Here is a 25,418-nt window from a genome sequence, read left to right as displayed (position 1 = left end):
ATTTTATATCAGATTTTTGTAGTTAATGAGCATGATTTTTTTTTTAACTTGGAAAAGGAATTGTAAAATGTTAACTGGAGATTTGTTAGAAACTCAGACTGCAGACATAAACTCTGAATTTTCAGTTAAATGTTAAATGTGAGCTTTAACATGGTTTGTTTGAGCAGCTGAGTTATGTTTGAGAGCTGTAGCTGATTTATTTTAAAAATGTTTTTTTGAGGAGGGCTCATCTGTTCTCCTCTTCCTCATGTGAATGGAATGTGGTGCAGCATGGAGCCCCAAACAGGATACAGTTGTTCTAAGCATTCTTCCTATAGCGTGGTGTAGGCCCCACTAAAAATGCAGGCTCTCAACTATTTATTTTGGCTTTAAATTATTTTTAAAGTATGATTAACACAGACAGAGGACTTTAAAAGAACTCTTAATCCATTAATAAAATTGAAAAAGTTTTTTTCAATTATGAATGTTCGATTTTAAATTAGTAATTTTTATTTGGATTTTCAGAGGCTTTTTTCAGCATTGGAATAATAGTCTTTTTGTGATTCGGGCCATATTCTACTGTGTCTTTCATCAGATGGTAGCTCATTGCTTCCCCTTAGGCTGTGGAAGTTCCTCATAGAAGGATATATCTTTAGTCTTGAATTACTTAGTTATGCATGAGTTCTAGTTTCTTTACATTCCAGTACACCTAGGCCCATGAAATATTTAGTACAGAATCATCATAAAAGCTGTAGGATCTGTTCACTTTTATTTAAATATTTATGTTTTTATTTGTAAGCTAATAGTAGGTCTTTGAAATGTGTTTAACTTGGGTACAAATAATAATGGTTACTTCTTTGATTTGCCACTTTAAAAAAATCAGTGTTTTAACTACTTAGTTTCATATGTTGTTTGTCTTTAATTTTCCCATAAAGTGGTAACAGTCACATTTTTCAGAGTTGTTTATTTAATACATATTGAAACATTTCTTAACAAGTACTGTAAAAGTACTTATCAGCATTTGCTGGGAACATATTTATAGCTTAAATATAATTGCACATTTTAAAATTTGCCAGTTGTGGCCCTATTTACTATTTTAAGAAGCATGATATACTCTTGACCTCCATTTGTACATGATTTTAAGTATTAATGTATCAGAAATAGACCTTTATAAACTAATCTTTTAACATTTCTGATAGCTGGATTTTTCCAGGTGGCTTTCAATTAGTTATCTTAAAATGAGAAATTCTTTTTTTATTTTAGCCTAGAAACTAACTCAGTGATTTAAATTATGATTAGCTGGCCTGTTAAAATTTACCCTTGGAACTCTGACCTACCTTAAAAAAAGCAGAGTTCTGAGAGGTTTTCTTCACAAGAATGTTTTTCATATTATAAAATGACTAGGTCTCATAGGAAATGCAAACCACCTGTATTATTTGCGTAAGAAAGAGGCACTCAGACAGGAGTTTACTTCTTTTTCACATCCTACTTAATTGAATTGTACCTTTAGCCACTTAGATAATAGCTTTTGTAGACCTTTTTGTTAACCTTCACGAGTTGACCTGACATGGTACTGTTTGAAAAGAAATAGAGCATTTGAATAAAGTTCAAGGATTAAATCAAGTCTTCTTGAAAAGGTGCCAGTGTTTTCTAGTTTACTAAAAACTAAACAAATATATAATATGAAAAATGTTGCATAGGTCAGTCACATACTGGTAGACATTTTAACGTCTAAATTAGATAAATGCTCTTGGATTTCTTACAAAACTTTAGTAATTTGTTAGGTAAAATAATAGGATTTTATGAAATAATTTTAGGAATTTAGTCTTGGCAAATGGAAAATGCTAGTTGGCAATAGTTGCAGGAGATAGCTAAGTAATAGGGGAATGTCTGTTTTGAAAATGTAATTTCTCACCCAAATAAGAATACTCCCGATACATATGTAGTACTTAAAAGGTTAGCTTTAGGACTGGGGAGGGAGGAACTTAACTGTGGTTAGATTTTCTAATCATAGATACTGAAAATAAGTGGGGATGTAAGATAATTTTTTCATGCTATATTTAGGAAAGAAGATACTAAGTTCATGGTGTAGTATAGAAATAAGGCATGTTTTAAATGCTTTTTTCCCATGAATTTTAGCTTTTTCAAAAACATTGTTACAGACTCTTCAATGAATCGAAAGCTTTAAAAAGAAATTTCTTAAATACAGAAATTAACTCCTTAAGAGCCACTCTGAACTACATATTTTGAAAAGTTTTTCCCCAGAGTGCGAATTAGTTGTGATTAACAAGATGTTAGATTTCTTTAAGCCATAATAAGAGAAGGGGTAAACACAATGGCTTTCAATCTCCTGGGGATTTATACTATCTGTGCCAAAAGCTTTGGTTTGTATCTAAATGGTCACACAAGTTGGCTTGTAGCAAGAAAAATTTCTCCATGTTATATAGGTAATTTATTAAACTAAGTTGGTTGTTAATTCCATTTTCCACACTTAGATTATTTTATACTAAAGCCATTCTATGTAAAGTTTAGGAAAGTATCAGGGATGTGACTCTTGGTTTTTATTCTAGCTGATTCTGCTTCGAAAGTATGACAGTAATTAAAAACTGCATACATAGTACCTTTGTTTCCTTTCTTCCACTTCCTCTTCTGCCTCCTTTACTCCCACCCCACCCCAAGATATGAGTATACTCCTTTATGTAAAAGATGAGTGAGTCTTCTTTAAAATAATCAAAATGACCATGGATCCCCCACCTCCCAGCCCCCATTTTTGGTTTGTCTGTTTGTTTGATTTTTTAGAGTAGTAGTAGAGATCTGGACTGAGAGGTAGGTTTTGTGTAATACTTCTTACCTCCTTCTTTTCCTGTTCCCTTCCCCCATGCTGCTCGTACTGAAGCAGCTGGATTTTTATTTGTGCTTGGGGCAGGGGCAGGGGCGGGGGTGGGTAGCACGTGGGGTGGAGTTAAAAGACCAGATGCATCCTGATCATTGAAAATCCTTGATGTGAATGAGCTAGGGAAAAAAAAAAAAAAAAACAACTCTGAACTATACCTGCTCTGTTTTTATAAAAATTAATACGTAATAATTTTTTTAAAAAGAGTTGGAGTAAATATGCTCTCCTAGTCAGTTGAGTTTTTCAGAAGCAATTTCTCTTTTTATCTTAGAAATTTTTATACAAAAAAAAGAAATTTTTATATATGTATACTTGATTAAATCCTTTTAAAAATAAACAAATTCTACATCTTCATTCCTTTTTAATATAAAATACTTTATTGTGTGAATAAAAGCATTTAGATTATAATATGAAAATATTAATTGGTATCCTAAAATCACTGTGATAATGACATTTGTACGTTGTATTCATATATGCCCTTTGTATTTGAGTATAAAATCAGAAAATAACCATTATGAATTTTTTTTCCCTCTCACCAGACTTTCAAACCCCTGGTTGAAAAAAGTATACCCAGTTCAATCACTGCGGTAGAATTCCTTGTAGATAAACAACTGGATTTTTTAACTGAAGATAGTGCCTTTCAACCCTACCAGGTAAGAAATTTTAGGTTGCTTTTAAAAGTTAGCTAATCTTTAAATTTCACTGATAATCAGATACTCTTTTAAATATTCAGTTCAAGCTAACATCTAGGCATATAAGGAACCCAGTGCATTCAATAAATTTTGATTATAGAATGAATGGTTAATTTACCCAATCAACAGATTTATGTACTGAGAACTTTGTCTGAGCCAGGCAACATTTTGTCACTGAGAATACATACGCAAGCTAGCAAGATCAAGTCCCTGCCATTATAAATAATGTTCATTGTTAGAAAATAACTGGTTAGATATTAGTATAAATTACCTTTGTCTCTAGCTCTAAAGGTTAAGAAGTGGGTCAATTAATGTAATTAAGGGAGATTAGTGTTTACTGTATGCATACAGTAATAGTAGTTCTTTTTGAGTGGGAAGTTTCCTTTAGATTGTCATTAATTGTTCATTTTCTATATTTTAGTTCCCAGTTGCAGTTTAAATACAAATACATTTAATTGGAAAAATATTTCCTAATAGGGTTTTAGATTTAAATCCTGTGAAGAAAGTCCTCAAAAATAGTAGACTAAATGAATTTTTAAGTTTCTAGTTGAATTCTACCAGTTAATTTTTTAAGATAGAAGTAAAAATGCACAGAGGTTTGTTTTCCTTGTATATTTGGGTTTCAGATTGACTTAAATCTTTTATATGTTTTTTACTCAAGGGTTTAAAATAATATGGTAACTGAACTGAAAGAAAGGATGAGTGAACTAGTTTGACTTTTTTTTTTAAAATGGAGCTGAAAGTCAATACTCCTGTTTCATTTCAGAATAGTTACTGTTTTCCGAAAATAAAATGTAGAGGCATCGTTTCCATGGAAAGAACAAGAGCTTGAGTTAATTAGCAGTGATTTGTTGTGTGTGGAGTTATAATACTTAGGGAATTAGAGCAGTTATGTGCCTCTTCTGTTATATCTACCAAAATGAGATTATAGCTCCCTGAGTTAAATATTTGTTTGAAGTCTACATAGACGTGCTTTTGTCCTCTCACATTATTTTTCTTATTTCATTAAATGGCCTAGTTTTAATGCTGTTAGCTTTTGCTCTTTGTTTACAATATTTATAGCTAAAAATTCATAGCAAGTTCCAGTTTAATATTGGAGGTTAGAGCTTTTCCCTTGGGTTTTATTTTGTTTTGTTTTTAATTGTGAATGCCATTTAGCTTACTATAGACCTTATTATAATTTGTTTCATTTCTAACAGTCTTTTAGTGGGAATTAGACTGGGTGAGTCTAGGTAAAATCAAAGGAACCCTCTAACACTTAATGTTTTAATTTTGTGGTTGCTGATTAGCAGCACTCTGGAAGTTTCAGCTTGGATTTAATTTAGAGAAGTGAAATCATTATGTAGAAATTATTTTTAAAAATAAACTCTTTTTGCCAGGTGGCCTAAAACTCCACAACATGTTTATTAAAATTATAATGATTGAAAGAATATGCTAACATTTTATAAGGTGTTTGGTTTACATTTTAAGTTTATAGATTCTGATAATTATATCATTTTATTTAAAAAATAAAGGCAGACGAGCTAAAGTCTTACTTGATTTAGTGAATTGTATGATTGTCTTTGTTAGTAAGCTATTTGTATTGCTCTGCTAGTATAGGCAGGTTGATCTCTAGCCAGGAAGAATATTCAACCTTCTAAAAGTGGAATGATTCTCTTGACATTTTAACCGTTTGTCTTTCACAAATGTGAGTTCTCAGTTCTAGAAAATCAGAAGGAATTACACTAACAGCACTTGATTTAGGGATCCAGCATACCTTAATTTTAGAATTTAAGAGTTTCAAAAGTAATAGATGGTGTACAATAGAGCTTTTTAATATGTATTTTGATGTATTTAGATTCCTATTAATCAAGTTAAAAAAATATAAAGATTTTTCTCTAGTATGTAAATGATATACTTATTGTAACATTTCAAGTGAAAATATATATGCTCCAGAGACCTAAGATGGCTCAGTCTAGTTTTTCAAATTTATTTATTTAAATGAGTTTGTGAAATATAGCTACATTCTCGATAAAGGAAACAATTTTAGAGTTCATGTAATTAGAGTGGCTTTATCCCAGAATGCTTTTCTGTAACCACTTGTCCAAACAGTACATTAAATTCCTTGGCATCTTAAACATGGCAGCTGTTACTGGCATAGATTTTGTAAATAGTGTCTTGACATATCTTAACTTTAGGGTAACCCTATGTAAGTCAAACGGAGTTTGGGAAAAATTGAACACATTTTTAAAATGCTCTCCCCTGTTTTTTTCTCACTTTTTAAAATTTCATGAGACAATTTCTTTTGAATCTAGATGTTAATTATCCTTTATAGACTTCTTAAATGTGATGAGGGAAAGCCTTCATTAGAAATGGCCTTTGTGTGTAGAATAGAATGATGGGCACGCATAACTTTTGTTTTAAAAATTCACACAAATGCTTGCAATGAATCTCAGTAAATGTTTTTGTACTGGGAATTCCCACCTACCATCTTCTCCTTGGTCCTTAGCATTTTGTTCTATAGTAGTGTGCTCCCTTTAATTTCCTTAATAAAGTTGTACAGCCCTATTTTTTTAACATATCAGAATAGTAGCATATTGTTAAGGTAATGGTTAGGAAACCAGTTACTCAAGATTAATACAGATCATTTCACTTTTAGGTGACTGATTTGAATCTGTACTTACCTCTGATTTCAATGCATTGAATTATCAAATGCCACATATTAGAGTTGATCTTTTTTTAGAGTTGATCACTTTTTTAGGTGGCATGTAGTTGGGGAATTGGGGTCCAATCATCATTACACTTTTCAGTATTTTGGAAAGAAAGTTGAATGAGGAGAAAAACCAAACCAACATCTTACAGATAATATAATCGATGTATATTAACTAGGTCACTGAAGAGCATGGTATTGTTAATTCTGTTTTTTCCTTCCTTATACACACAAATGAGTTTCTGCTTCCTCCTTTTAGATTCCTGATCATGCCTGGCTGCAGTTAACTTTCTTTGAAGTAGAGGGGGAAGGGAAAAGAGAGGAAGTAGGAGGAAACTGCAGATTCTACTATGTCTTTCAACTGACTGGGAAGAATAAGGAAAAAAAACGAATTATTGATTCTGAAAGGGGTTTTGTTAATATGATTTTTGAGGTATTGTTATTCTTTGGAGGATGATTCCAGAAATTTTTTTAAAAACTTATTAAAATTTGAAGTTTTGATCAAGTTAATATAAAAACAGTTTGATAATGAAATATGAACATTGAACTTTTAGCATGATTTTGAAATCATCTTGTTCTGAATTTTGGCTTCTGGCCATGCACACACCTGCAGTTTTCACATTGGTTGCTTCATAGAGGATATAGAAGAGATTATTTCTTACCTGAAAACTGTACATGACTCATATCAACAAATCTGGGTTGGTCTGGCTTGTTAGTCCAGTATTTTCTAGGGATCACAATTCTCTTTGTTTTTAAATGTAGTGAAGGAATAATACAAAGGTCACTAATTTAAAAAAACCATTAGAGATTTGAAGCAGAATGTGCTTGTTCAAACTTAAGCCCTATGTTTATCTTATTGTATATTAAAATTCGTTGTAGTATTGAGATATTTTCCTTACTATAAAGTAGAATTATCCTAGACCTCAAGGAATGATCTTTTTGAAGTTTGGGGTCATAATAAACTGACACAAGTTTAGAGATAAGACTATTAATTCTACAGTTTCCATCATCATAGAATATAGACATTGAGCTGCTTTACTAAATATTAGATACAGTACTGCTCTGCTGTGAGTTGCTGGTTGAAGGAAAATGGAACAGGTGGAGCAAACCTGAGTATTTTCTTAGTACCTATACTAAAAAATACTTAAAAGACTAACAGAGAAGTAAGTGTCTTAAAATATTTAGTGAATGAATGTTTCTGAACTATGTCAGATCTATGTATCTATTGTTTCTGTATTCCTCAATGAAAAAGTTGTTTTCCCTGTTTGAGTCCATTTTGACCCACAAGTTTTATGTCATTGATAATATAAATTTATTGGCTATGATTTCAGAATATCCCTAAGGTAATTGTTGCTCAACTTCTCTGGCTTACTAAAAATAGCTCAAATGATTGCTTAGGATAAATTACCAGTAGTTTGGGAGTGGAATATAGCAGAGACCTGTATTTTTTCCTTCTAAATTTTTGTTAATGTCCTGTGGACTTTGGAATTGTTTCACAACCAGGACGAGATAATGCGAGTGAGGTGAAACTAATCCCCAGTCAGCCAAGGTGAACAGTTAACTGCTGGTTTGGTTGTTACTTGCCAGATGTTACATTTTGTTGAATTAAATATTAGGCATAAATGAGCCACTGACAAAAATTTGAAAATGTTGGTAGTAATTCATTTTACAAGCAGATTTATTCCCCAGGGTACTACTGTGGCACTGCTACTAGTTTACAGAAGGAAGTAAACAGAACTTCATGTTAGAATTGCTTTGATGGGTAGAGAAAAAACTTATTTTTTAAACATTTCTTTACTCCCACTTCAGTTTGTAGTGTAGATCTATCATTTTAAGACTAGTATTCCTGTAGAGAAAATGGGGTTTTGACTGGGTGCTGGATTTATTAGTATAGTTAGGTAGATGTTTCTGTCCCAGAATTCCTCTCACATTTGTTCTCTTCCTGGTATCAAATTACTATTTCCCATTAACTTAATAAACTAAAAGGAAAAAAAATAAATTGGCTTCCAGATATTCCTCAACAAACTGTTGCTGTTGTACAGAAAGAAATTAGATTTTTAAAAAATGATAACCGAACGTAGAGAGATATGTTTTATAGGAATTTATAAGAAACACTCTTAGCATGCCTTTTAGGATATGGGGGTGGAACACACCTACATCCCCAGCCCCCAAGAGTGAGAGTGTTTGCAGTGTGGTTGAGAAAGGAAGAAACAGTCCCAGAGCAGAAAGAGAGGCTAGAGCTCTTAATTTGTGTTCCACTGCACTGACTGTTGACTCACTTGATTCTTCCCCAGAAGAGAGTCTTTAAATGGAAATTTTATGCTTAGGCTCTACTTCCCTTTGACTTGCACTTAAAATTCTTCAGTGTCTGACCTTGGAAACATCCCAACTGACTTCATTCATTTACAGTTATTTAAATTCTGTGGTTTCCCTCTGCACAGCATCCTGCTAGGTGCTTAATGGTTTAAGAAATTAATATACTAAGTCATAGTACTTACTTTTTCCCCAAGGACTTCATAATTCAGGACAAGAACTTATATTTAAAAATAGACTTGATTTCAGGAGCCAAAAATGCATAATAAAGAGTAGGAGTGCAAAGAAAGGAGAAATCAGTAGAGATTGAAATGGTTAAAGTCTCATGAAGGAGGTAGAAATTGAATGGATTCATTTGAATAGAGGTGAAAGTGAAAGAGTAAGGTCAGACATTTGGCAAGAGAGATAGCCTGATCAGTGAGGAAAGGAGGTAGATTTAGGAGATAGTAGAATATCAGGTTAGCTAGAGAAGAGAGTTTGCCTTTGAATAGTAGACACCATACTACATAAATAAGTATTATGGAGTCAGATAAATGAGGAAAAGGATTGCTGCGCTTAGTTATTTATTAAATTAATTTTATTTTGTAGGCCAAATGAATCATTTTTGAAGAAAGTAACAAAATTTTCTACATGACCATGGCATCTGGTTATTTTAATATAAGAGAAGCAGCTAATTGATTGGGTCTTCACTAGTCTTTTGTCCTAGAAAATCAGTATAGCATAATGGTTAAAAACATGAGTTTTGAAGTCAAATCATGTAGACATGGTTTTAAATCCTAGCTTTGCTATTTGCTAGCTAAGTGACATTGGAAAAGTCTCTAGCATTCTAAATAAATTGTTTCCTCATGTATAAGATGAAGCTATTGTCTACCTCGGAGTTGTTAAGAAGGTTAAATGAAATGCTATATTGAGGAGCTATTCCTACATACAAACTGCTCAGTAGAAGGTACCTATTTAGACAGGTTCTGAATTTCTCTTTTTGTAAATGGTATCTTAAACCTTTTTGGTAGTTACTTGTAACTCCTTTCTCTTTGTATCATACATAACCATTGGGTATTTGTCTTCCACCATCTGCACTTCCTACTTTTAACAATCTGTCTTACTAGTTGTCTCTGGAACTCTTACCATTTCTTTCTGCAGCTGATTTTAGATAATTTTTTTTTGCTATTTATATAAGCCATGGTCAGTGTATTAACATATCTTTGTAGTAGTATTTCTTTTTACCCCTCCCAACCTGCCCCTTCAGGGAAGTTTATTTAGGTAAGATTCAATTGGTGACTTCTTAAATTATTATTTTAAGAAAGTGTTACTAGAAAAAACGTAGAACCCTCTTGTGTGATATTACCCTTCAGAAGACTCTCTTACCTTTTTTACCACAGGGAAAGTCAAAGGTTGCATTTGCTACTAATAGTTATTTATATCTCAAAACGCATAAATGTTATTCAACAAATGACAGAATTGTTTTTCTTTATTTAGCTCTCGTGAGAGGCCATGTGGATATAGTACCATGTTTTGGAAGTCCTCTAGGCATTAAATAAGAGTTGGACTATATGACCTTTGAACTTCCTTCTCAACACTAATAATTCTGTGAAGTTGCTCAAGGTGGAAAAACAACCATTTCTGACCAACATAACCTTAAACAAGTTAATCCCTGGCTAATTATTTTAGTTTCAGAGATAAGAGACATTCAACCTAACTCTAGGTTTATCTCAAAAGAGAGAACTGATGAGTCAGGCAGTGCCAGATGCAAATCAAAATTATACAGGTTTAGAATAACAGAATTGTTTGTATTAATAGTACTTATCAAGAGAGCTCTCTACCCTATATTTTTCAGTATCTCTTTCTGAATTATATTTTGACAGAAGTTGAGCACATTGTTTATTAGTCCCCGAATTTTTTGTATGCATCTTCCTTTTCCATTTCATTCTGCGTTCGTATTAGCATTTGATTGAAATTTAGAAGTGCCTTGTTGCCATAAAGTCAGTGAAAATGAGAACTGTGAGATTGTGGAATATACACTCTGCCAACGGTGTAAAAAAATACAGGATCATAGCCATAGCTGTGAACTGACTGTTGGTGGATTATTGGCGTGGTAGGATCAGCATCTGTGGGCAGGCATTGGCCTGGGGGTGGTCTAGAAGACGAAGCCAGAGCAGGAAGCTGCTATTGTGTAGTACTTGGCTTTATTCCATTTCTAGTCAAAAGTGACAGCTTGCAATAGTGGAGCCAAGCTGAAGCCTAGAAAGTAGGATGGACTACAAGAAAAGGGGAACTAGTAGTTAAAATAGTCCTTGTACTTCCTTATTTAAGTAGGCTTTTTTAAAATTTAAAGTTGGTACATAATGCTTTAATATTTAGTAGTTTTGTGCTACGTTCTGTTCAAATTCTTTTTTTATGTCCCACGTACCTGATTTTTATATCCCCGTGAATTCAAAAATAGTTATAAAATATGCTTATTAACGTCCCACAAATCAGGTATGTTGATTTATCCAAATGCTTATCGCCTGGCATTAAAAAAGGGAGTTCTTCATTTGTAAAAATTGGTTGCAAAACTTAGTGTGTTGAAAATGTATCCATGGAGTCCAGGAACATGTTATTTTGACTGAAATTTGGCCCAAGTATGAGCTGTTCTGCAATATTCAGATTAAAAACATTTATAAGTCACAGTCTGCAGTAGTTCTAAGTCCCAAATCTGCTGTGATCATATGCTGAAAAATCTGCCAGTCTCTTTGTAATTTTTTGTGACTGCTGTTATGAATTTAAAGTATGTGAAATTATGCTTGTAGACATCAGATTCAAAAGATTCTAAGCCATTGCTAGTTACCATTGAGAAAGATTTTCTAATTGCTTTCTGCCAGTCAAAATAGGTTGATATTTATTCCTCTTAACCAATTGCAAATTCATACTAAAACATAGCCATACTATTTTAAAATTTCAAAATTAAAATTTTATTTCTTAGTGTGTTAATATTTTATATTTGTAAAGTTCAATTTTCAAAGTATTTCCATGTGCATTATTTTAGCAAATCCTTATGTTATCCTTATGAGTAAAACAGATCGTATTATCTTAATTTTGTAATGTTTTCAGGGTACATATATTAATTTATTTAATTCACACAAGTCTGTGAGAAGTCTAACGTACAAATGCATAGGTAGCAAAATAGAAACCCACTTAAACCAGATTAAATAAAAAAGGGGTGGGGGTTATTATAAAGATACAACAGGGGATCCCTGGGTGGCGCAGCGGTTTGGCGCCTGCCTTTGGCCCAGGGCGCGATGCTGGAGACCCCGGATCGAATCCCACATCGGGCTCCCAGTGCATGGAGCCTGCTTCTCCCTCTGCCTGTGTCTCTGCCTCTCTCTCTCTCTCTCTGTGACTATCATAAATAAAAATTAAAAAAAAAAAAAAAAGATACAACAGGCAATGTCTTAGATAGCTATAGCAGAAAAGTACAGCTGAACCTTATTTGGAATGGAATCGGGAACTAGAAAGTCAGGAACTCAAGTCACATATTCCTTCTTCCCCTCTTCTTCAAGTGTCCTTTCTGCAGACAGGTTTCTTCTGCTTACTCATAGGTTTTGCTTCTCATAATACCAGTTTCCATGTGACTTTGTGTGTCATTGTCAATTCGCCCACCTGCCCCTCCTCTTTTTTTTTTTTTTTTTAGATTTTATTTACTCATGAGAGACAGAGAAAGAGAGAGCGAGAGGCAGAGACATAGGCAGAGGGAGAAGAAGGCTCCATGCAGGGAACCTGATGTGGGACTCGATCTCAGGACTCCGGGATCATATCCTGAGCCAAAGGCAGACGCTCAACCGCTGAGCCACCCAGGAATCCCTTGCCCCTCCTCCTTTACAAGAACTTTTAGATCCAATATTTGTGTTTCTTTATAAAATTAGAGATAGAGAGTGTAGGAGAATATGGAAGAAATATGAGGAAGGGAGAGACAATATATGATAGCAATTTTTATATGCAAAGGCAGTGAAGTTTAAGGAAGTTGTGATTTAGCATCTAGGTTCATACAACCAGTGGAACCAGTGGTTCATATAACCATCATTCTTTATTTGGTACTTTGTTATTTTTCTTAGAATTGATCTCTTTCTTAAGTAGAAGATTAAACTTTTTCTTAATTTTATCACCTGAACATTTTTCATAGACTTTCCAACACTGCCGTCTAGATGTACTCCAAATCTGTGTATCATTTTCAGACTCAGTTTGTTCCGTAGGCAGAGAATCCAAACGGATTAAGATATTTTGCCCTCCCCTTGTTTTCTCAGCTGCCTAGTTTTCTCTGTTATGCATATAGGTATCCTGAATCCTAGATATACTCAAGGTTAAAAGTGAAAACTAATGCAGTCCTTGGGGCACCTTACTGGCTCAGAGAGTAGAGCATGTGACTCTTTGGGGTCATAAGTTCAAGCCTTATGTTGGGTGTAGAGATTACTTAAAAAAAATGTTTTAACATGGAGACTTTTTCAGACTCTGACCAGTAGGATTGTCTCTAAAATCCGCATCTTCTAAGCTTCGGATTAAATGCAAAGCAGCACTAATCCCTAGTCCATAAATAATGATTGGAGGCTGTTTTCATGTATTTGAGGGCCTGCTGTGTTGTATTCAGGAATACAAATACCTTGCCTTCATAGAGCTTATAATCTAGTGGGGGAAGCACATACAGAAAAGTATAAATGAAAATATAGACAAAATATAGTTAGTAGTAGACACCAGGGAGGTATACAGAATCCACCTGGTTGTGAGAGAGGTAGAATGGATACCCCTATTCTTAAAATAGATAACCCCTAAATTATCTCAGGATGAATGTAAATTAACTAAGTAAGTAGGACAGCAGGGCTGGAGAAGTGAATGAGATCAAGTGTATAAGCAGAATTTGTGTTGAATAGTCTACTTGCATATGTAACCATACCTTTCCTGTGAAGGTGGACTGATGATGAGGAGCTTTTTAAACCATTTTCATTTGGGTCAACCACCTGACTGACATCAAACTCACTGTCTTGTGGAGTGAGGAATAATGGTTATTTGTTTAAAAAGAAGCAAACATTACCATTCTAACCACTTAAGTATATACTTTGGTGGCATTAAGTGCATTCACAATGCTATACAACTATCAGCACTAGACATTTTCAGAACTTTTTCATCACCCCAAAGTATGTTCCTTAAATAATAAGTCTCCATTTCCCAGTAACCTCCTCTCTCCAGCCTCTGGTAACCTCTGTTCTACTTTCTTGGTCTATGCTTTCTTTGCCTAGACTAGATAGATACCTTATGTATCATAAAATATTTGTCTTTTTGTAATGGATCTAGTCCACTTAATATGCTGAACGTTGCAGCATGTGTCAGAATTTTATTCCTTTCTGTGACCAAATAACTCATTGTATGTATATACCACATCGTGTTTATTTCATTCATCTCTTGATGGACTTTTAGGTTTTTTACACTTTCTGGTTATTATGAGTAATGCTGCTATGAACATTGGTATACAAGTATCTGTTTGAGTCCTGCCTTTCAATTCTTTTTTTTTTTTTTTAAATGTTTGATTTATTTATTCATGAGAGACAGAGAGAGAGAGAGAGAGAGGCAGAGACACAGGCAGAAGGAGAACCAGGCTCCATCCAGGGAGCCCGATGTGGGACTTGATCCTGGGCCTCCAGGATCGGGACCTGGGCCGAAGGCAGGCACTAAACCGCTGAGCCACCCAGGCATCCCATCCGCCTTTCAGTTTTTATGGGTATATACCTAAGAATGGAATTGATGAAGTATATGGAAATTCATGTTTTACTTTTTGAGGAATAGCCAAAAGTGCTTTCCATAGCATCTGCTCCATTTTGTATTCTCACCAACAAGGGTTCCAGTTTCTCCGTATCTGTAAGAACACTTGCTATTTTCCATTTTCTTAATGGAAAGGGAATGGCTATCCTAATGGGTGTGAAGTTCTTTGCCCATTTTTTTAATTTAGTTGTTTGGTTTGTTTTTGAGTCCAGGAGTTTTATTACTAATCAAATATAGATACATTAGAAATATTTTATCCCATTCTTTGAGCCTTTCTCTCTCAGTGGTGTGTTTTTTTGTTTGTTTGTTTGTTTGTTTGGTGCATGAAGTTTTTAATTTTGATGAAGTCCAGTTTACCTATTTTTTGTTTTGTTGCCTGTGCTTTTACTATTATATCCAAGAAATGTTTACCAACTCCCAAAATCGTAAAAAATTTCCCCTGAGAGATTTGTAGTTCTAGTCCTTACCGTTAGGTCTTTGACTCACTTTTAATTAAAATTCTTACAGGACGTAAGGTAAAAGTCCAATTTAGTTCTTTTGCATGGGGATATCCAAGTTTCCCAGCACCATTTGCTGAAAAGAATTGTCCTTTTCCTTTTTTTTTTTTTTAAGATTTTATTTATTTATTCATGAGAGAGAGGCAGAGACACAGGCAGAGGGAGAAGCAGGCCCCACGCAGGGAGCCCCATGTGGGGCTCAGTCACTTAACAGCTGAGCCACCCAGGTGTCCCAAATTGTCCTTTTCCAATTGAATAGTCTGGGTAACCTTGTTGAAAATCAGCTGACCATTTATTCTAAAATTTTATTTCTAGGCTCACAGTTCTATTTCTTTAGTCTCTATGTCCTTATGCTAGTACCACACTGTTGATTACTTGGGATACCACTTTTTTTTTTTTTTTCACTTTTCTTCAACTGTGTAATTTGTCCAAACAATTGTTAACCCTAAAGATAAGTCATATTTAAAGTATACTTACTATTCTCCCTAACTGTTGAAATTTTCTGAAGCACCTGATCTGTCTTTTTGGAGTGTAACTCCTGTCGTGTAAATTGATAGACATGGGCTTGCCTTGCAGGAAAGGTATGTTTTTAAGACTCAAGGAAAAAAGGTCCAGTGATTGATGAACTATATAAGATAATATTCATTCATTGCTGTGTGCCATTCACTTTGCTAGGTATTAGGAATTTAAAGACATAAAATACTTGGTTCTTTTTTCACATCAAGGGGAAAGACATAATTATAACAACATTCTAAAAGTTCTAAAACTGAAGAATGTTCAGTGTTCTGTGCTATGGAATCAACTGATTCCAGTCAGTAATACCAGATATTTGCCTGTTTCTTTGTCTTGATTTTATTTTCTTCTTAGAAGACAAGGCTTTAGAAGATGGGAAAGAGATAAGGGAAGCTAGTAGTATTTCTCAATAAAGTACTGTAGTAGGATTCTCTAGCAAAACAAAACCAATAGAGTGTGTGTGTGTGTGTGTGTGTGTGTGTGTGTGTGCATGCATATGCAGCCTCCAAGCTTATGTAGAGAGAACGGAGGTTGAGGAAGGAGGGTTAAGGAATTGACTCATGTAATTGTGGGTGCTGGCAAGTCTGAAATCCAAAGGGCAGGACAGTAGTCTGGAAAATCTGGCAAGAGTTGATTTTGAGTCTAAAGACAGTCTGGGGATGCCTGAGTGGCTCAGTGGCTGAGTGTCTTCCTTTGGCTCAGGGCATGAACCTGGGGTCCTGGAATCGAGTCCCACATTGGGCTCTCTGCATGGAGCCTGCTTCTCCCTCTGCCTGTGTCTCTGCCTCTCTTTCTGTCTCTCTCTGTGTGTCTCTCATGAATAAATAAATAAAAATCTTTAAAAAAAAAAAATAAAGAGGGACTCCTGGGTGGCTCAGTGGTTGAGCATCTGCCTTTGCCTAGCGCATGATCCCTGTTTCGGGATTGAGTCCCACATTGGGTTTCCCTGCATGGAGCCTGCTTCTCCCTCTGCCTATGTCTCTGCCTCTCTCTCTCCCTCTGTGTCTCTCATGAATAAATAAAATCTTTAAAAAAAAAAATACCAGTCACAGGTACTTTTGATTCTTTGTTTTGTAGTGAATTGTAGGATGGTAGGCTTTGGCACAGTTTAGTGTCTTTAGTACCTCTTCCTAGTCATTAGCTAAATGCAAGAAAAAACATCCTCGCACATTTCCTTCCCTCTTCTTTATTTAGAGGTATTGGACTGTAGATTAAGACAGCTGGAAAAGTAGAAGTCTTCAGAACAGTCTTGTCAAGTCAGTTTAGAAGTGGTCAGCTGAAACTGGCCTACCAGCCATTGCCAACACCTTAAATGTGAAAAAGTGTCATTCCTTTCTGAATGTTACCATAGTTCTGCTTCATGAGTCTCAGTAGTATGATGTTTTCTGTTGGCTATCACTGGTTCCTGCCAATCCAGTTTCATCCCTGATCACTTTCTTACATCACTCACATTCTCTGAGACATAGTTATTTGATCAAGATTATTAATCATAAATGGGTAATATTTTTCCATCAGATTTGCAGTTACATAGGGATACCTATATATTTCAAATATCTAGGTGATAGAAAATAAATATATGGGTGATGTAAAATAGTAATGGATTAAAAGACTCCAATGTTTTTTTAGATGTTCTTTGCCTGTGAGTCAGGTACTCTGTCTACATGGGAATAGCATGTTATTGTTCCCAATTAATAACCTTTATCCCCTCTGCCATTTATGGAATAGCCATTTCTGGAAATAAAATATTCTGTACAAACAGGGATGAATAACATCTGGATAAAGCCTCCTTGAGTATATATAGATTTCAGACTAAAAGGTCTTTCAGACATCATCCAGTATGTGGACTTGAAAAACAAAATACCTGAAGCACCTCAAAAGGATCTCTTTTTTAAGATTTCATTTTTAAGGCACCCACATGACTCAGTTAAGTGTGGACTCTTGATTTCAGTTCAGGTCATGATCTCAGGGTCATGAGATCGAGCCCCATGTCAGGCTATGCATGCAGCATAAAGTCTGCTTGGGATTCCCCCTCCCCCCCAACTTTGTGCTCTCCTTCTCTTTCTCAAATAAATAGATAAGTTCTTTTTTAAAAATTCTTTTTTTAAGTAATCTCTGCACCCAAAGTGGGGCTTGAAATCACAGCCCCAAGATCAAGAGGCACATGCTCCACTGACTGAGCCAGCCAGGTGTCCCTAGAATGATGGTTTTTTAAATCTTTTTTTTTTCTACATCCACTTCTTTTTTCAAGGAATTAAGCTCCATTGCATACTAATGATTCTTTCCAATGCTTAACAAAGCTCATTGTTGAGAATTTTTCTTAATGTTTATTGGACATGTGTTATATCAGTCAAGCATATTTCCGTTAGTTGGTATCATCTGACTAGCATGTTGTGTGTGTTGTGGAGAATTAGGAGGCTCTGCTCTGGCCCAAAGTGTAGTTAATTAATGATGTTCACTACCAGTGCTGTCAAGGAATGGGCAGAACTACTGGTTTGTTCTTACTGGTCTCGATTACTTCCAGTATATCTCTTTACCATTCTGTCTTGTTCCACAAATAGGCATAAGTATACATATTTGTACTAAAATTTTTATGAATTCAGTTTGAATGATGGCACAATTTGAGTAACTCCGCCTTTTGCACCAAAACTCCATGAACTTTACAGTATCTGATTTACTGCCAATGTTATTAAAATCGAAATTGTTTACAAATGAATCAAATTTGAAAGTAAAGAAGAACCAAAATCAGCATACAAATTAAATAAGTTGCCAAAGTTTTTGAAATTCTCTGTTAAGATACATACCATTTACATACATATACACATACAAAATTTACCTTCTTAGGGAATTCTGGCTCTTTTGAGGGGAGGAAAAAGTTTATATCTATTAAAGTATCAGACCTTGGTAGTAGAACAGCAGGCCAGTTTGTACTCAGATCCCAAGGTGCAAACTCAGTCCCAAATCTGCTGCTTATTCTGAAATACACAGCAAAGCAAATAGCCACCTAAGAGTTTATTTTTCACATATAAAATTAGGTATGTAATACCTACTTAATGGTACATGTGTTGCCATTGTCTTTGAGATAATAGAAGGATTTTTTTTTGTCCCCTAAATTTGGGTGATAAAGAGAATAAATGTGGTAGGAGTTCAAAAATAAATAGGTCTGATCGGTAAATCTCAGTTCGTGATATGTGTACTTTAAAGAAGCCTATTAGAAATAACTTTTTTAAAACATAAGCAGACAGAATAGATCTCATTCACAGACTTTTATCACTTCACCAATGGGTCACATATTTGGAGAGTTAGGAAACTAGAATACAGGGTATTCTAGTTTGTTTTTTTTCCAACCAAGATACTTCTGTGGTATATTACCGTTCTTACCAGTACCTTAACTCCCTTATGCCTTTGTCTTTCTGCCACAACCACTTTTTAATTTCTTATCCTAGACCAGTCCTACTTTTTTTTTTCTCCGTTTTTTAATACGCTGAAAATGCACTACCCATTACTAGTAGCCTCTAGTCATGTGGCTATTTAAGTAAAAGTAAATGTAAAAGTTTGTAAGTCAGACTGGCCACATTTCAGGTACTCAAATAGCCATGTGTGGGACAGTGCTAATATATAACATTCTCATTATTACAGAAAATTATCTTGGAAAACCTTGCCCCAAATGCTTAAAAGCTCTTAAGACTAAAAAGCAAGAGAAAATTACATCTATGTATTTTGGTGTCATTGTATTGTCTCTGATCTCAGCTGATCCTTTAGTACCAGTTGGCATCCTTCTTTATGTTCCTTGAGTTTTCATTTCCTGAAGCAGTTATTTTAAATTATCACTATTCTACTCAGCTTCCTCCTTTTCTCTTAGTAGAAGACCTTTCTCCTGCAGCACAGTGGAAATGGAGGTTACAAGCAGGAACCCCCTTAACTTCCTGTTCTTAGACCTGTTTTTGCACCTTTCCTTTACCTCCTTGTCTTTTGTCTCAGAGTTGTGTTCCTTTTTTTCTATAACTGATTCAGCTTTACAGATAATTACCGAGCACCTGCTATGTTCCAGCCACTATTTCTGATAGTTAAGGTACAATCTTGAACAAAACAAAAAATTCCTTGCCTTTGTACAGCTTACCTTGTAGTGGGAAGAGACTGCAAGCAAAGTAACTATTTTGGTGTATTAGAAGACTGTAAGTGCTATGGAGCAAAAGAACCTAATAGGAATTGTTAGCTGGAACAGAAGAATAGAAAGACCCTAGAATGAAAGCATTCATAGAATAGCAAGAAGACACCTATATAGAAATTAGTAGGAAATGAAATCAGAAAGGTAGATTAAGTAGGGTTTTGTAAGCTATTATAATGACTTTGTTTTTTGTTATGGTTAAAACTGAAATGGAAGCCTTTAGAGGCTTTTGAGAGGAAGTGTGAGGTGATAAAACTTTTTTCCCCAGATAATTTAAAACATAGACATAGAATAGTAAAATGAATTCCCATGTACCGGTCATTCAGCTTTAACAATTACTAATTCCTGGCCAAAATTGTTTCCTCTTACTGTTTCTCATACATTATTTTTTTTTAAGATTTTATTTATTTATTCATGAGAGACACAGAGACACAGAGAGAGAGAGAGACACAGAGAGAGAGATGCTCCATGCAGGGAGCCCGACGTGGGACTCCATCCCGGGTCTCCAGGATCATGCCCTGGGCTGAAGGTGGCGCTAAACCGCTGAGCCACCAGGGCTGCCCTCATATATTATTTTTAAGCAAATTCCATATATCATATTATTCATCCTTAAATATTTACGTGTGTGCCTATGTAAGTTAAAGACATTTACATTTGGTAAATCCTTTTTTTTTTTTTAAGATTTTATTTATTTATTCATGGTAGACACACAAGAGAGGGGCGGAGAAGCAGGCTCCATGCAAGGGGCCTGATGTGGGACTCGATTCTGGGACTCCAGGATCACACCTGGGCCGAAGGCAGGCACTAAACTGCTGAGTCACCCAGGGATCCCCTATTTGGTGAATTCTAATTATTCATAGTAATGTTCTAAAAAGTTACAAGTTCTCAGCAACATCAGGAATGATAGAATATCATGTTAAAAATATAAATAAATGGTGGGCCAGTGGATGTCCTTGAGCAGGTAAAACCCGATATCCTACGACCTGCTGTGCTAAGTTTCAGCACTCAGACCTTGTCATTCCTCCCAATCCTTTTGTATTATGGCTAATGGCATGACCATATCTACCCTGTTTTGTCAATAAAATAGACATCTGGGAATGTTTTAGGTTGCCCATTTGCCCTCTTATATTGCCCTCCAAAAATTGCTGATTCTACCTTCTTAGCATCACTATGTCCATCCTATCCTCATATTAATTGTAAGGCGTTCATTCTCACCTAGCTAGACTATTACAGAGCTCTCTAAATACAGTCATTAGGTCTTCCTTCTTGCTATTCTTCTGTCCTCACTCACTCCATACCTGTATACTTACACTTCTCCACATCTGTCATACTGTTTCATCCGTCTGTGCCTGCACCTGTGTTTCCCTCTGTTTCAAAAGTCCTTTCCTAGATGCCTGGATGGCTCAGCTGTTTAGACTCTGTCTCTTTATTTCAGCTCAGGTCATGATCTCAGTGTCCCGAGATTGAGCCCTGGCCGCCTCCCCAGGGTCCTTGCTGAGCGTGAAGCCTGCTTAAGATTCTCTCTACCTTTGCCCCTTCCTCCTACTGCCCACCCCCCTTCCACTGCATGTGCACATACCCACACTCACATTCATTCTTAAATAAATTGATTGATTTTGGAAGCTGTTTTTTGATGTCCTATAGCATGGCAGGTGTCTTGGAAGTTCCAACTCAGATTTGTCTTCTGTGATACCTTTTCCATACACCTAACTAGATTATCTTTCTCCACAATCTTTGTCTCACCTCTCTACCCCATGTAAAACGCTGTTTTAACCTGTATTGCAGTGAATTGTATGTTAGTCCCTGTTGCAGAATCCATTAAGATTCTTGAGGGCCTTAACTCTTAAATGTATTGCTAGTCTCTTGGCAAAGTAATAGACACCTGGTGTTCAAAAGCTTATCAAATGAAATGTATTCCCTAATATATTTTACTAATAAGGGAGCTTCTTAGTCCCACATTCAGAAACTATTTCAAACATAATTACGACAAGCTGTCTAATCTGGTTTCCTCTACCACAGCATATGAGAAGCCAAAAGGAGAATTTTTAAAAAATGGGATGATGATAGATTGGAAACTTAATTAATAGCACAAGAGGAGGATATGAAAGAAACTAAAAAGTAGTTACAACTCAAATTTTGTCTTTATGGGCTGGTTTGATATAAATGCAACAACACTTTATATATCAGTTAATAATTATGACTGAGTCAGAATAATCAATCATTGTGATAACCGTGAGTATTGATGAAAATCTTAAATTGTATTTAGTATGTTATTTAGTGAGTGAAGGAACGCTAGATATTTTCATTCAGAATTAGTATTTGATCAATTTATTTCTATAAATTACTTTTTAAAACTTCCTTTTTTTGTAGACTATATCAAATGTTTAACAAGCATTTCAATGTATGTTGTTCTCTTTTCTAATTAGATTTCTAGATGAGCTAAACTTTACCCTTTTAGGAATAGCAAAACAGTGATTGGAAATCATTCTGAAGTACACTGTGCCATACTGTCTTCCTTAAAAGTACTAGGTAATTGAGATGTTCTTGTGTTATGATACTTAGGAGTTGTAGTTTTAACTCCTTCCTTTTTTCTGAGTAACTTAATGTATTTCTCATATATTTGTATTTACTAGATGCTAATGAAGAGAACAGGTAGACTTAAATAGGGGTCAGATGATAAAAGAGTAAGTCCTCCTTGGCAGATCCAAGTCTGTCAAGTTACAAGATTTGTTGAATATATCAGTTTACACTGGATTTCTGAGAAGAGAAGTATAGTACAATAGTTCTTCAGGTTTATATTTTATCATTTTCATAGCTGAAAATAATAAAAATTGGAAATAGTGAAAGTCAGCCCCCAATATTGTGTGGTGTGGTATTAATTTTGAAATTCTATCCTTTGCATTTTTTTAAGGTTTTTTTTTTTTTTTTTTTTTTTTAATTCATAGAGACACAGAGAGAGAGGCAGAGACACAGGCAGAGGGAGGAGCAGGCACCATGCAGGGAGCCTGACATGAGACTTGATCTGGGGTCTCCAGGATCAGGCCCTGGGCTGCAGGCAGCGCTAAACCGCTGCGCCACCAGGGCCACCCTCTGCATTTTATTAAAGTGAATGTTCACTCTATACAATCAGAGTAGTCATTGGCACAATTATACATAAATTATACATATACTCCAGCTTAGCATTAGTTTGTACTAGGAATTATTTTTAGTAGAATACTATTTAAAAATATTATGCAAGTATATAATTTTATTTCCTCCTTAGGTTGAACTCCCTCTCCTCCCAGAAAAGGGGAATACAAGGTAGAGTGAGACTGCCATAGGTGGAGTATTCATTCAGGGCAAGGAAGTTGGGGGTTTTTTGTTTTATTTTTTTAAACTGGGCCGTTCTGAAGGAATATTTTCAGTTGCTACTTTGGAAAACATTAAACAGTTCCTGGGCCTTCCTGAGTTTGTTCAGTTGTAAGTTTGAGGAAGCTGCAGTTAGTAAATTGTGGTTGGCAGATGCTGTAAGCAGGTGACTCAGTAGGTTGAACTCATGATGACTCAACTGTGTAAAAACCATGCTGATAAAATAGCTTGAAAGAAAAATTGCCTTCCAAACTTTTGAACTGCCATAAAAAGTTCAAACTATTATTAAAGGTATCAAAAAATATTAACATGTGGCTTTAGAAGGAAATATTTTTCTTCAAGTGGTTTTAAGAGTTTTACTTAATTGTTCTGATTTTTGCTCTGTAGTAGTTCTGAGAAGACCTTACACCAATGACACTTAGCAAGTTGTAGTTAAAAACGCAGAAATATTGCAAGTTTGCATAAAATTTATGCAAGAGGATACTTCTTTGAAAGGTCAGTTTTAGCTGGGAGAATAGCAGAGAAACCCAAATAAATGATGGTGGTGGTGGTGGTAGTGGTGATGGTGTTTTAATTTTTTTTTTAAGTAATGTCTACATTCAGTGTGAGGCTCAAACCCACAACCCTGAAACATAGAAAGTCACATGCTCTACCAACTGAACCAACCAGGCACTCCTTTTAGTTAATATAATAAAAATAATTTAGTTAGCTTCTTAATTTAACATTGTTATAATTGAACAAGTAAAACAAGAGATGTAGTCATTTTCTTATGTTTTGATGTAATAGAACATGTATATTAATAGAGTATATCCCATTATAAAATGTTTTTGATGATTTAATAAATTATATCTGATAAATCATACTCTATGATATCCATTCCAAATCTTAGAATACCATATTCCTGTGAACTGATCTTGATTTAGCAAATAATTTTCTGTATTTAAAATTAAAGAATAATTTGATTCATTGGGTTTCTTTCACTTTTTGTGATCATGTTACTAATAAGTAAATTTTTGGAAACCCAGCAGACAGTATTCAAAATTTTGATTCTACATGTGAATAGATTGGACTTAGGTTAAGTAAGAGGGGCGTTGATAATAGATAAATTGCTGAATTTGCCTTCCAGCTGTGTGATTAGGGATAAATAACCTAATCTTTGAGTATTTTTCTCATCTGTAAAATGAAGAGAATGTCAAACTAGAAAAGGAGTTGTTACAATTAGATGGAATTAACATTTCTAGCTGTTCTTTCAGTTAAAAAAGATGTTTTAATTGTTTATACTCAAGTAAATATGCTTACTCTTAGGTAGATATTTTTTAAAGGCTGAAAATTGATTTGTCCCATAAATCGTATACAGTTGTTACTTGTACCTAAGGATACTACTCATCTAGCATGATTGAAGAGTGGTAATGCCAATAGTCCAGAGTCTTTAAATTTTGCTTGAGTAATGTTTTGAGAGGTAACAGATGTAACTATCATCATACTGTCTTCATTTTGGTTAAATTTGAATTAAGTTGCAAAGCCAATTGCTGAGTTAAATTGCTTTTTCAGGAGTGACTATATAGAGATGAGCTTTGTAAGAGTGAAGGGTAGCTGGCCCAATATACATAAAATAAGTAATCTTTATGAATACTTGGGAACTGAGAGAGTTTGTTTTTTGTGTTCATTATATTGATTTTTCTTAAATTGTTGTATTGGCTCAGTACTTTAAAAATAGAATAGATATTCTCGAGCACAATATCTGAAATGCCACATCAAGTTTTTATAATGAATACAAAATACTTATTCTACGTGTGTGCTTTTTTTTTAAGATTTATTTATTTATTCATGAGAGACACAGAAAGAGTGAGTGAGTCAGAGACATAGGCAGAGGGAGAAGCAGGCTTCTCACAGGAGCCTGGGTGTGGGACTCAATCCTGGATCCCAGCATCACGACCTGAGCCAAAGGCAGCTGCCCAACCACTGAGCCACCCAGGCGTTCCTACATGTGTGCTTTCTAAATTAACCTTTTAAAAAAAAAAAGTCATTTATTTGTGTGTTCTTGTTAGTTTTTGTCCTCTGAATGTTCACTATCAAATAATTGTAAAGTGTTTTTCTGTACCACAACCTCTCAGTTAGTGGGGGGGGGGGGGGGGGATTTCCTCTAGCTCCATGAAATTGAATTTTATGACTTAGTATTTATCAAAGATATAGAATTAAAGATTTTTATTTTTATGAATAGTTTTTATAAGACATTCGGTTGAACCATATTTGGTGTATAATCAGTGACTTAATAGAATTGTATTAAATATTAAACACTTCATTCTTTTTGTAGGCCTTTAACTCTAGTTTTATTTTTTTTAATTTATTTTTTATTATTTTTTTAAGATTTTCATTCATTTCTTCATGAGAGACAGAGAGAGGCAGAGACACAGGCAGAGGGAGAAGCAGGCTCTATGCAGGGAGCCCGACGCGGGACCTGATTCCGGGTCTCCAGGATCAGGCCCTGGCCTGAAGGCTACGCTAAACCACTGAACCACAGAGGCTGCCCCTAACTCTAGTTTTA

The 25,418-nt window shown here is 34.9% G+C and overlaps 1 protein-coding gene across 4 annotated transcripts in view; it reads left to right on the top strand.

Annotated features, from left to right (window-relative positions):
- The window catches only part of JMJD1C (jumonji domain containing 1C), a 324,083-nt gene that overhangs the window by 233,752 nt on the left and 64,913 nt on the right, over positions 1–25,418 (top strand). For all 4 annotated transcript variants that reach the window (XM_072756132.1, XM_072756129.1, XM_072756130.1 and 1 more), the window contains one exon: positions 3,412–3,525. Coding sequence is in view for 1 of the 4 variants with exons in the window: in XM_072756129.1 (XP_072612230.1) it covers positions 3,412–3,525 (114 nt within the window). In the remaining 3 variants the exon portion in view is untranslated. The remainder of the gene's footprint in view (positions 1–3,411; positions 3,526–25,418) is intronic.

The sequence above is a fragment of the Vulpes vulpes genome, chromosome 4 (genome assembly GCF_048418805.1).
Source record: "Vulpes vulpes isolate BD-2025 chromosome 4, VulVul3, whole genome shotgun sequence".
Taxonomy (NCBI): Eukaryota; Metazoa; Chordata; class Mammalia; order Carnivora; family Canidae; genus Vulpes; species Vulpes vulpes.
The sequence above is the reverse complement of the archived record's forward strand: the minus strand, read 5'-3'. Positions and strand labels throughout refer to the sequence as shown.